A 13,357-nucleotide genomic window follows, 5' to 3' on the forward strand; every position below is an offset into this window, starting at 1 on the left:
GATTAAGAAGGGAAGGTCATTTGGCTCCTCAAACGTTAAGATAGTCATATAAAAAATGGCCAACTTCGGCCACACACCTCAGTTCTACCTCTATTCATCCCTTGGTTAATAATTACTGTATACATCATTAAAATGCTAACTAACTTCTCTTACAAGAGCTTGCCTAACACAATTCTATTTTATGTGAAAAATGTTTTGAATAGTCTGGCTCTAATTTAGATCCCCAAATTATCTAAATTCAGGAAAAAAAACTTTTTTTCAAAAGCTTCAGATTGTCTTGCATCCTATTTCAGGAAAATAAACCTATTTTCTGAAATCAATTATAAACATATTTATTTGACAAAAATGAAAAAAGGCAATTAGTAATATACAAATTTCAAAATATTCACAATGAAAAGTTTGAACAAAATATAATGCTGTTTCTAAACATCCAAGAAGTCTTTCTGAAGATGCTAATTAAGGGGAAAAATCTAAAACAACAGATTTGGGTATAACATTAATGACCTTGTAAGGTAATTTATCAGTCACCTTCACCTGTAGAAAAATGATTACTATGATATAATTTATAAAGTAATTGAGTTCCAGTGTTATCTAAAACTTTATCGACAAATAAAACAGTATAACCAATCATGTGTTGAGAGTTAACATAAGTTTTTGATTTATCTAATAAACACATAGTGTACTTATTTAATTGGCTCTTTTAGTTGATAATTTTCTTCATGGTGACAAAAATAATATTTTAAGTATGGAAAACATTTACACTCATATTCACATATAGTAAATTAAGAACACTGGATTTGTTTTATTTATTTCCCTTCTTTGACAGGAAATACTCCTGATGTTGCCCTGTTAATGTCTTGACTATTTCCTGAATTATCTTGATTTGCAACTTTCTCACAAATTTGCATGTTAAAAATGTCCTAGAGGTAACAGAGTTCATAATGATGTAGCTGAGTAATTAAAAGCATTTGCTTTCAAAAAGCAGGAAACCCATCATGCCCAGTTTCAAAACAGCAAACTGAATCCCACTGAAATTGGTTTTCATGAATGATGAATTGCTTTAGTGGAAGGAACATATTATCTACATATTTTCAAAAGACCAGCCAGAAGCTCAGTTTTCACTAATATAACAGCAAGTTTGGTTTCAAAATGCAAAGATGGTAGAAGACTGATAGTCTTGTATACATTTCCACATTTTTTTTTTTAACTGCAGTTACAGTTTTAATTCAAATGCAGCTGATGAGAGCTCCAATTGACCAGTTTGGTTCAGTGAAATTCAATAGATCCATCGTTGGCCTGAATTCTGACTGAGACTTCAATTCAAAGTCACCTATAAAGGAAATTGAACAGGAATGTTAGGGTTTTTTTCTGATATGTAACAGAAGGTTAGTAATATAATACATTAGAAATTACCATCAGTTTTTTTTTGGTTAGGAGAATGAATGCTGTTTCCTCAGTGGTGCAACAGTTAGGAAGGAGTCCTGCCTCACGACTCCCACAAAATCAAAGAGAAAATGCTGACAGATTCTTTGGGTGTGAAATATTAGGTCTGTTTCTTTTTCCAGTTTTTGTCTGAATTATTCCACCATTCTGCTTTCATTTCAGACTTGGAGATAATTTGATTTTCACAGCACCAGTGACCCTGATACAAATCTTACTTCCAGAGCTACAGAATATTGAGTTTGCATGTTCCTTCTGTGGTTTCCCCTGTTTGCTCCACCTTCCTTCCACATTCCAAATGTGTTGATTGCTCAATGAGCTGGCTATTATCTATTACCCTTGATTGAGGTGGGTACAAAAAGAATCAGGAGGGATGTTGATGAAGATACAAGAGAAATAATATTGAAGGGAAATAAGTGGGAAATGAGTTTATAGGAATAGTCTGAGTCCTGGCTAGGTCTCAATGGGCTGAATAGCTCTTTTACTAGGTCGTAAGAGGATATAAGGTTAAGCTTCAGCAAAATAGGTGAGGAAATATTTGGTACTGTGTAAGCTAATGGTTTCCGCAGAGAAGGATGTAAATGTGTTGATAGCACTTCTGAGAAGGTGTATTAAACCTATCTATAATTGGAATAGGTGGATTGCCTGTGAAGAAAAGGTGGGCAAGTATCCCCTGTATCCATTCACATTCAGAAGAATGTAAGAAGATCTTCAGATGTTTTGACAGGATAGATGTGAAGAGGGTGTTTCCTCTTTCGGAAGAAATTAGAATTAAGGGTGACTGTTTAAGAAATAAGGGGGCCATCTACTTAAGACAAAAAAAAAGGTATTTTTTGCTCTCCTCCTCAGAATCCCATGGTGGAAAGATATTTAAATATTTTATGGCAGAGGCAGGTAGATTCCTCCCAAGTAAAGGAATGAACTGTTGGCATGAGGAAACAAGAATATGAAGTTAAGGTTGCACCCATATCAGCCATTACTTTTTTTAAAATCTCAGTGGGACTGAGTGATTGATGTAAACCTAATTTTGTGTTCAAATTAACCTCAACATAAGAAATTCATTGTAAATATTCTAAAGAATGTACTGTTATTTTGCTATTGTCAACTCTTTTGCCTTTTAAATCTTACACAATCTGGAAGCAGGAATTTTCTGCGAGACTCCTTCTGCTGTGCTGCCAAATTGTAATTTCATATGGACGGTTGATAATGTACATTGTCATAAAATGTTCTGGCCTAAGCAGAGTAGCATATATGCTGGTATACAAGACAACTCGTGTAGAAGACAACCCCTGAATTTCCACCTAAAATGTAGGTTTTGAGGTATACTCAACTTCCCCAATTCTGGCACTTAACACTGACCTGTAGAATAATGCTGTTAGGCACATTTAATATACTAATTCACAATATTTTAAAAGTAAATTGCCCAGTAAAGGTTTAAATTTTGTTAGCATATTTTAAAATAAACCACTCCTATTACAGGGTGCTTAAAGAGCTGACAGCAGTTGTTCTGTGTGGTTGGACCCCTTGGGGGAGGGCTGAGACTTCACTGTTAAGGTTCATATTTTATTCTTGGCGTGTAAGAACACCTCTAGCGTTGGGGTGACATTTTTAACGATCAAGGACTGTCTTATTTGCCGGCACATATGGTCGTTTATACTTTGCGAAATCTTTCCCTGTACTCGTGAATGGGATGGAAAAGCTAGCTAAAATACTTTGATCCCGGTAACTGACAGCCAGTGAAATTAAAGCAGTTAATTTGTCCAAAGGGCCTGTTCCATTCTGTAGGACCCATATTCTTCATATTGACTAAACAGTTAAATGTTATAAAATGTGGAATTATTTCCATTGAAATTTGATCAGCCAAAGCAATAAATCAGATACATTACACAAGAAATAAAATTTGTAATTTTTGTAAAGAAGTGTGTGGACAAATAAAATTAAATCAGAAGAAGACATCAGCTTTCAATCTCTGGGGACTCTATATACAGAACACAGATAATACTGTCAGCCTAGTCAGGAGAGAGAAACTGGACTTTGTTCCATTGTAAGTTAAAGGAAGTTGGCATATGATTTGGCGATGCCACCACAAAGCAACAGAGCCTTGACAACTTGGAAAATGTCATAAATGAACATCAATCTGAACATGTAATCACAACAACATTGCTTTCTTTACAATCACTGGAATGTTGAAATTGGTTAAGACGCAACATAAAAATTGACAAAAAAGTTGGCATTACTTTGGCACAGATAATTTTTGAAATGCAGCTAGTTCCAAAACTTTCAATTCAATATGAATTAATTAATATCAATAATTAATCACCATCGAGAATATCTATGGGGAACACTGCCATCGGAGAGCAGCAGCAATCATCAAGGACCCACACCACCCAGCACGTGAGAACCACTGCTACCATCAGGAAAGAGGTATAGGTGTCACGAGAGTCACACCACCAGGTTCAGGAACAGCTGTTACCACTTCTCCATCAGACTCCTTGACAACAAACTCAATCAGAGATTCATTTAAGGACTCTTACTTGTGTACTTTATTGATTTTTTTTCTCTCTGTAGAGAAACAACAGTCAGTTGTTTACATTTCTTTATTTATTTACACTATCAATAAGTGGTTCTCTGCTTTGCCTGCAGGGGAAAAAATCTGAGTGTTGCATGTGATGTCATGTATGTACTCTAACAGTAAATCTAAAAATAGTGTTTATTCACCAAGGGCCAGCAATTTGATGTACATCACCTGTCAGGTGGTAGGATTTTGTAAATCCCCTTAGCTGCATAAAGAAGCAAAACTGATAGCAATTCATCATATATGTGAATGTCATCTATTTTATGGCAAGGTTCAGCACATGTCTCTAGCCTGCTCTCAAGGAATAAGAAACCCAATTCTATTGCTTAGATCTGACAGTAAAATTACACTCAATGCTACGCCAAACAACATTCTGTGTCTTGGGAACCCAAAGCAAAATTTGAGTTGAGTCAGGAGTTGCTGAATCAAGTAGGTAAATAATTTGGAGCACACCTTTTTATTAAAAGGGATTAGGACATACCATTAGTCCCTTGAGCAAGTCAGTGATTAACAAAATCTTGACTTGCTCCAACAATTTTTTTATGGTTAGAAAGGTCTGGATGCAGCCATTTGTCACTGGTTTTTCTAGTCAGCATCGGAAAGTGTTGCTCATAAAGTTGAGTCTGAACAAAGATGACAATGAGGCCTAGCCCTTAATTTTTTATGGAACTGCTTTTCTTCTCCATAAATATTGTTACCAATGAGTCTGGTGAAAATATCTAATATTTGGTACAAGAACTGTGCCAAACAAAACCATGCTAATTAAGAGTTTTTTTAAAAAATGTTGAAACATTTTACCTATTGTTTCTAACAAATTGATATCTTGAAGTATGGTGTGCATGGATGCATTTTGTTCACTTGGCTCGATATCAGATTCGATGGAAGTTGATGAAATGGGTTCCATTGTGTTGCTGTAGAAAGCTCTTTCTTCAATGGTATTACATTCCCATGAATTGGGTTCTTGAATTAATTCCTACGAATTTTTGAAGAAACATTTAGCATTAAAATAAAGTGCTATCTTCTCAAGCTTTTATTCACAAAACGATACTTTCAGTTGTGAATCAGCATTATTTATGAAGAACTATTTTTTTAAATGAGATTTATTTTAAGAATGAGGAAACTGCTAATCAGATAAGAAATATATTCGTTGCTTTCTATTATTAACCCATGACTCAGATACTCTGGACAGAGATCAATAGATTTTTGAATATTAATGGAATCTAAGAATTGTTTTTCAGGATTTAATAATAGCAGGGCTGGTAAAAGGAACTGAAGACCTCATAATTTCTCAAATTCTTTTCTTTGATGCTGCAACCTCCAATTAATTCCCAGTCACAACCAAGCTCTTCTGTAGAGATGAAGATTAACCGCTGCAGTTAGCGTAATGGTTATCCAACGCTGTTACAATGCCAGCCACTCGGGCTCATTTCTGGTACTGCAAGGAGTTTGTATGTTTTCCCTGAGGCCACAAGGGTTTCCTCTGGGTGTTCTGGTGTCCTCCCACCCTTCAAAATATATGTGGGTTGTAGATTAATTGGATTTATATGGGTGGCATGGTTGGCATAGAGATTCATGCAATGTTGTTACAGCGCCAGCAATCGGGACCATGGTCGGAATTCCATGCTGTTTGTAAGGAGTTGTTACGTTCTCCCCCTATCTGTGAGGGTTTTCCACGGGGCTCCGGTTTCCTCCAACTAATCAAAATGTACTGGGGCTAGTAGGTTAATTGGGTGGCACAGGCTCATGGGTCGGCAGGGCCTGTTACTATGCCGCATGTCTAAACAAAAGCCGAGAGACCTTAAAGATTCTGGCACAGTACTGCAAACTGCTTGAGCGCAGCAATAACAGAGGATTGGCAAAAAGTACTATGATCCAATTTGCCCAAATACTAATGACAAGGATAAATATGTTCTTGTGCAACCAGAAAGGGATCCATTTAGCACTGGTGAATTTTAAATGAACTGTTGGACAAATTTAATGGTCACAAAAAATAGACTCAAAGCCTGCCTTGTGCACAATACAGAATTCTCTTGATCAAAACAGTTGAATGTACTCACCACTTCCTCTTCTGATAAGTCAGCTATCCTGGTTCCTGTGAAGAACAAAACACAACTCATTGCAAACCAATGAATTCAGCAGATTCTCAAATTTACATAACAAGGAATACTTGGCTGAACTGTCCAGACCATTTATGTCTTCCTGCATGGTCACATCCATCCTTCCTAACTACATCAGCATTGTTCCATGGTATTGAATAGATAGCTGCAACATTTTCATCAAGAAACATATTCACATTGTTCATCTACAAATGTTGATTGCCTTCCATGAGAAGGCAAACAGAAAATTAAAGCTACACACAAAATGCTGGAGGAACTCAGCAAGTCAGGCTGGAAGGATTTGGGCCCGAAACATTGGCTGTGATTCACCTTCCATAGATGATGCTTGACCTGCTGTGTCCCTCCAGCATTTTGTGTGTGACTTCTCAAAGTCCAGCTTTCTATGGATAACTTCTATAAGTACAGCTTTTTTTAGATAACTTCATGTCTCTCATGGGCTGATAAAATAGCTTGGAAATTTTCTTTGAAAATTCTTGTTTATCAAAATGTGGTGGTAAGGTTGACTCACTGTTGAAATATTTCAAATCATTAAAATAAGATAAGCCTTACTAATCAGTCTTCTTATTTTCAAATGCAAAGATTAATGATAATTTTTTTACACTCTTCTGACATTATCTGAAACCAAATCTAAAAAAGGCATTTTATACTATATTTAGTCATAATCTATTATCAACAGATTTTATGGGAATCATGATTTATTTAGGAGTATTTAAAACTTCTTGTTGAGATTTCACTCTGCATTTTTTGTTCCTTAACAATAGTTTTGCTGCCAATTGAATATACTGTATCTGCCAATTTGAGGAAACAAAATACTTTGATAATAATAATTTTATCACATTGTATTCAGTTAAAACATCAGAATTCAATAGGAGGGGCTTGTTTTCACTCTGTGAAAACTTAATTGAATGACTCAGAAATTTGTAGGATCAATCAGCATCATGAGACTTCACCTGTTCAATTTTTTTCCCTGAAACAGGGAATGTTATGTATAAACTTCCACACCAAAGTAGATAGTTTATTGATGTATACTTTTTTGCTGGACAAATCAAAACAAGATCAAATCATTGCTAATCCTCTCTACTTTTCTCTTAACAGTTGGAAAAAAATAAAAGCTCAAATGAACTGGATTTGAAGACTTTATACTAACCCACAGGAGAAGGTAGAGGGGAAATTTGAAAATGGTATGTTTCATTTGTGCTGGCAACCTGATTTTCACATTCCCCTCTCAAGCCATTTGGAGTCCATTCAGTCAGTTGCTGTACTGCTGCATGAGATTCTGATGGAGAAAATTCTGTATCACATTGAAAAGGAAAGGAAGGTTCAATATCAAATGACAGTCAGTTTGTAGAGTCACAAATCTCTTATATTGTGTTCCTGTATTCAGTTTTAGTAATATCACAAATAATGATGCAACATACTTTTGGAGCAATTTTTCATGCTGTTCTAGGAAATTCAATGTATCATGTGATAACTGGCCTTGATGACTGGACAATTGTAGAGTGGATACAGTAGTGATATTCCCCAACTAAGTACAGGTAGTCCCCGACTTACGACCATAATGGGGACTGAAGGATGGATTGTAACTCAAGGTCGGTCGTAAGTTCAGGAATGGAGACCTCGGGCTGCCATGGGGAACAGGGATCTTGAGCTGCTGATGGGGGAGTGGAGACCTCTGGCTGCCGATGGAGGACAGGGACCTCGGGCTGCCAATGGGGAACAGAGAGTTCGAGCTGCCATGGGGAACAGGGACCTCAGGCTGCTGATGGGGGAGCAGGGATTTCAGGGTGCCGACAGGGAAAGGGGAGCGGGACTTCAGGCTGTTGCCAGGAGCAGGGACTTGGGGCTACCGCTGGGAGCAGGGACTGCTGTATACTGTATTTTTAATATGAAAAATGTACCTGTACAGTAGTTTTAATAAATTTTTAAATAATTTTGATCTTAAGTGTGGCTGGGCGTAACTTACGCAGGTCAAAAGTCGAGGACTACGTGCCCCTGTTTTGTCCTTATACCAGAATGACTACAATTGGAGGGAAACTAAATGCCTTAGAGGGGAAATGTAAACAAAAAAGCTCTTAGATATTTTAAATTGTCATCGTAAAGCGTCAAAGGATTCACTTAAAATACTAGTAACTACAAAAATGAAGTTTTTTTGCTGTTTTTTTTTTCTAATTTTTTACAGCATCCTCACCTTCTAGAGACACTGTGCTATCAACCACCATTTCCTGTGGAGCTCCTTCTTCTGGTGCAATGTATGTGGTGTGGTCAATCGGTAATGTAATTGCAACAGATTCTGTCACTTCTTCCTTGACCTTTAACTTAGTCTGCTAGAAAATGATAAAAACAATTAAATAAGAATCATGGTATCAAAAAAAATTAACAAGAAAGATGCTGAATTAAATTATTTGCATACTGAAAGAATCCATAATCTTACCTTTTTCTTATTCTTCCCTTTTATTTCTTTGGCCAATGGACACCTCATTTCTTTTGTAAAAAAAATCAAAGGAAATAATGTTTATCACTGTCTGAATATCAAACTGTGATGAAAAGCAGGCTTAATTTTCAATTACTTTACCTTTCTCTTTTGATGAAAGAAGCATTCTGTATACACGTACAGCGCTGGAACCTTTGTTAATACTTTTATCTTTCACTTCTACTATATCAGGCAACGAATTCATAGCACAACGGAAATTTGCTTTCCAAGTTTTGGGTTCTGGTTTATTTATTCCCTGCCTGAACCTCCCTACAAAGAAAATGGAAGAAATTAAATGGCTATTGTGTATAAAATTTGAGTTAGATTTGCTATGTTGGTGATTTGACAGCAACAATCATCAACTGCAAGTCAAACATTTTCTATTGTTAGTTCAACATCCTTTTAAAATTTCCAAGAAAATTCCATTTCCACGTTTTAGCATTCAAAATACACTTTGTTCATATTATATGGAAAAAAGTGTGGTATTTCAATTGCATACATTAATAAAGTAGATGAAAGAACATTAAATTATTACCGCATATCGTTGGATCTGCTTTGCAAATTTGAAACAAGTTGCAGTTAAAGTGATCAGAAAGAAGACCACATGACTGAATGATAAACTCAGAATTTGGACTATTTAGATACTGTATATATCTGGTTTATGGTTCATTTTAGACACAATTAATAATTGTCATTTGCTTTTATCTATGTCTTGTGATACTTGTGGACTGACTTGCAATGAGGGCAAAATTTGCATGCAAAAATAAAGAAAATGCAGGTGCTGGGATCAAAAACTGAAATGCTGGAGAACTCAGATAGTCAAGCACCCTTCATAAAGAGTTCCAATGTAGGGCCTTCAACCCAAAACACTTAGTGGTTTCTCTTTCCACGGACGCTGCTCAACTGGCTGACATCTTCCAGCATTTTGGTTTTTTTTTTGGCCGCTTGATCATTCTAAATCATTTTCACATCACACATGCATGGTGTGCAAATCATTAAAAAGAAAATTTATTGGAATTAATTTATGTGCATCAAGCACCGAGGTAGCAAAAAACAAGGGATGATGTTTTCTACCTGTATGTACAGCCCAGTTTCTGAAAAGGCAAGCGTCTGTTTCTAGGTTCCATCCGTGTCTGGCTGCATGTTTCCATGGGATTTGGAAAATCTGTTCATTCTGCGTTTTCAAGGAACATCGGCAAAGTTAACTCGATCATTTTTTAAAAGCGTGGATTAAATGAAGTCTGGCCATCCTACAGTAATTATGCTGGTTTCACCCATCAGGTAAGACAATAAAAAATCCTAAGTGTCTGGATATCCAGCACATCAGTAGAGAAAAACAAAGTTTGAATTACATTGAGCAAACCAGTCATTGTCCCATTATTTAAATGTTCTGGATGACTTTAAAGGGCTTTGCTCACCTGGATCATTTGTGGGCCAATGAAGAATTAAAAGCAAAGAAATATCAATGCAAGACCCACCATATGATTTTTGGGAAAAGGCTGAAGAAATAGTTGAATGTGAGGGACCCAAGATTTTAAAATTAATATTTTGAACTGCATCACATTTTTGCATTGTATTTCACAAAACAGCATCAATTTACCTTATTTATCCAACTCAACCCTGGGATTTTATTGGAATCGATCTGTAATTCCAACCAAGGTCTCATCCGCATCCTTGTCACAGGCATGTTTCTGGGGTCCTCCTAAGGGAAAACGTGAAATGTTACTTGCAATGTATTAGACACTTTGGCTTAAAACTTTGCATGGATTTTCATTGACCCACGTCATTCTTACCCAACAAGAGAAAAAGTCAGCCCCACTTGTTTACTGTCATGCCAAACCTTGGGTGAAAAATGAAAAAAAGGGTTGGTGAGGGAGGGTGGGGGGAGGGGGTGGGAGGGGGGGAGGGGGGTGGGAGGGGGGAGGGGGTGGGAGGGGGGAGGGGGTGGGAGGGGGGAGGGGGTGGGAGGGGGGAGGGGGTGGGAGGGGGTGGGAGGGGGTGGGAGGGGGGAGGGGGTGGGAGGGGGGAGGGGGTGGGGGGAGGGGGTGGGAGGGGGGAGGTGGTGGGGGAGGGGGTTGGAGGAGGGAGGAGGTGGTGGGGGAGGGGGGAGGTGGTGGGGGGAGGGGGTTGGAGGGGGGGAGGTGGTGGGGGGAGGGGGTTGGAGGGGGGAGGTGGTGGGGGGAGGGGGGAGGTGGTGGGGGGAGGGGGTTGGAGGGGGGAGGTGGTGGGGGGAGGGGGGGGTGGTGGGGGGAGGGGGTTGGGGGGGGTTGGAGGGGGGGGGGTGGTGGGGGGGAGGGGAGTTGCTGGTGATCCTTCATTGTCAAGATGCGAACTCTCTGAACCACCCTCTTTTTAATTGCGGCAGAGAAGAAACTGACAGCTACGGTGGGATGAAGTGAACCCAAGAGCGAGTGGCTCGCTTCATGTTATTGAGAAGACTCTGTGCATATTAGATTGCCGGAGAATGCACGGTTGAGACTCACTCTTCGTATTTATGCAGATAAAATTGTTCTCAACTATTGATGAGTTCACTGGGATTAACATACTATCCGTGCCTCCACCGATGGGGAAGGGTGGCGCTTGCTGAAATGCTCATATTTCGTTTCGCAGCGTAACGTCTCCGGGAGACCTGGTTCTCGGGCTGTTTGCTCCCTCGCTGCTGCTTCGCTTCCAGTTGAACTAATTATCTGGATCGATTGTCGAACGCAAAACAAAAAAAAAGCCCTTCGCTCACACTCGCGATCCCGTGGCTTCATGAAAACTGCAAAGGAGCGAGCCTGAAATCTCAGCATTTCTTTCCCCCTACATGATTGACAATGACCTTTTGGAGACAAAAATGAGAGCAATTGCTGCAAAAATGTCATTGCAAGCTTCTATTATTCCTTCACTGCTTCCGTGAGTATTGTGTTCTAATAACAGAAAAAAGGTCCTAGTGGACAGACATTAAATTACAAGATTATTAAGAACTTCTGATCAGACCTAATACAATGCAAGGAACGAAACAATAAGACTAAAGTAGAACAGACTGTTACAAAACAAATTGTTAATCCCTTTTCATTATATTACATCATTTGGCATCTGAGCACGTTGCAAATTTATAACTAAAATGCATATAATTCGAGAAAGTCAACATTAAAGGAAATCGCGTTATATCGTGTACAGTGAATAAAGAACCAAGTAAAGCGCGACTACCTGCGGTAAACGTTGATCACCTCCACCACCACCACCCCCCTAATTCCTTGGTTCTCGGAGACCCGTCAAGTAAGATCGCTCCAGTCGATCTGTGGTTCTCAGGATGTTGATCGCTAACACTGTACTAAAAATCAAAACGCGGGAATTCCCCACCAACTCTCATGATAAATTCAGTCAACCAATTAGAGCTCTTGGCAACAGTGCAAAATTTCTCAAGGCTGATATCATTGGTAAAGCTGCAACTCTCATCATTTCGGGGAAATCAGGCTGTTTATTTTGCTTCGCTTAGAATGGGGGAAGTACGCCACCACGCAAGGCAACTTGAACAAACAAGCCTGAAAGAAATAAGCCATTATAATGGAAAAAAAACATACTATTTAAATTACTTTTGAGACTTTTATATTTTCCTATATTTATGTATTTTCCACTTGGTCACATATCAGTGTAAATAAATTAGTGTGTACATTTGTTTGCTAAACTGCATGACAAGATATGTTGTATAAATATAATAATTGAAAATGTATCCTTATGATGTGCATGCCTATAAATTGGATTTATGTTGCCCTAAAATGAGGCAGTGTACAGTGATAAAACTCGATCAGGTACTCCAGTAAAAGTCACCAAATTGGCCACTCGATGCTTTACATCATACGATACCTGTTCAATTGAGATCTGCTCAGTGCCCAACCAGTTTCACACCGATGTGTGCATCTCCTGACACTTTCTTTGGAAAGAACCAAAGAATGGTGCCCCCTTCAAAACACGAACCTCTCAATAGCATTACACGGTAAGCAGGATCTGAACAGAGCCTGATTTATGACAGGGTCCAAATCAGTGATGGTAGGTGGGCCAAGGAATGACAAATGCAATTTAACTCAAAAAAGTGTGAGTTGTTGCACTTTGGTAAGTCAAACCAGGGTAGGACTTGCAAGGTAAATCTCAGGGCCCCGGAGACCTTGGGGTGCAGGTACATAATCCCCTGAAAGTGGCAAATTTAGGTGGACAGGATAGTGAAGTGAAGCATTGGGCATATTTGCCTCATTTGGGCAAAGTATTTAGTACAAAGATTTGGATCTCCTGATTCAGCTGCACAGGGCAATGGTGAGACCATACTTAAATGACCTGCTGCTGTTCAGCTCACCCCAGATATCAATAAGTTGCAAGGGATGCAGAGGAGACCCACTAGGATGTTGCCCAGGACCGGAGGAAATAATTATAGGGAGATGTTGGAGAGTCTTGGTCTTTATTCCCAAGAGTGCAGGAGGCTAAGGGTAGACCTTAGAGGTTTATAAAACCCTGAGGACCATGGATAAAGTGAATTTGTTCACAATCTTCTTTCCAAGATAAATAGGGGAGAAATATAAGAGGGTCCTGGGGTGGGGGGGGGGGGGATCAGTTTAGCGCTCAGAATGTGGTCAATATCTGGAATGAGCTGCGAAAGGAAACTGTAGAAACAGGCACAATTTCGATGTTCAAAAGAGATTTTTCGACAGTTACCTGGACTTTGAAGAATATGCACCAAAAACAGGCAAGGGAGTCAAGCCCAGAATCCCAACTTGGTTA

General features: G+C 38.8%; 2 protein-coding genes across 10 annotated transcripts in view; one reads left to right on the top strand and one right to left on the bottom strand.

Annotated features, from left to right (window-relative positions):
* Positions 1-329: 329 nt before the first annotated feature.
* LOC138743256 (interferon regulatory factor 1-like) lies at positions 330-11,924 on the bottom strand. 6 transcript variants are annotated; one of them, XM_069898254.1, is made up of 10 exons: positions 11,795-11,924; positions 10,203-10,304; positions 9,677-9,776; positions 8,705-8,872; positions 8,564-8,613; positions 8,321-8,453; positions 7,280-7,408; positions 6,073-6,107; positions 4,814-4,988; positions 330-1,330 (listed from the first exon to the last, which is right to left on the bottom strand). In XM_069898254.1, the coding sequence occupies exons 2-10, from the start codon at positions 10,287-10,289 to the stop codon at positions 1,227-1,229; spliced, it is 981 nt and encodes a 326-aa protein (XP_069754355.1). In that variant the 5' UTR covers positions 10,290-10,304; positions 11,795-11,924; the 3' UTR covers positions 330-1,226. The 6 variants fall into 6 exon arrangements, with proteins under 6 accessions (XP_069754355.1, XP_069754354.1, XP_069754351.1 ...); XM_069898253.1 differs by having other exon boundaries at positions 8,321-8,456; positions 11,795-11,923; XM_069898250.1 differs by having other exon boundaries at positions 331-1,330; positions 7,280-7,423; positions 8,321-8,456; positions 11,799-11,922.
* Positions 9,670-13,357, top strand: part of LOC138743253 (long-chain-fatty-acid--CoA ligase 6-like) — a 121,457-nt gene continuing 117,769 nt past the window's right edge. For 2 of the 4 annotated variants that reach the window (XM_069898233.1, XM_069898235.1), the window contains exons 1-2: positions 9,670-9,883; positions 10,970-11,497. The gene's annotated coding sequence lies outside the window, so the exon portion shown is untranslated. The remainder of the gene's footprint in view (positions 9,884-10,969; positions 11,498-13,357) is intronic. The other 2 variants (XM_069898236.1, XM_069898237.1) reach the window with 2 other exon arrangements.

The sequence above is a fragment of the Narcine bancroftii genome, chromosome 9, assembly GCF_036971445.1.
Source record: "Narcine bancroftii isolate sNarBan1 chromosome 9, sNarBan1.hap1, whole genome shotgun sequence".
In the NCBI taxonomy this organism is placed as follows: Eukaryota; Metazoa; Chordata; class Chondrichthyes; order Torpediniformes; family Narcinidae; genus Narcine; species Narcine bancroftii.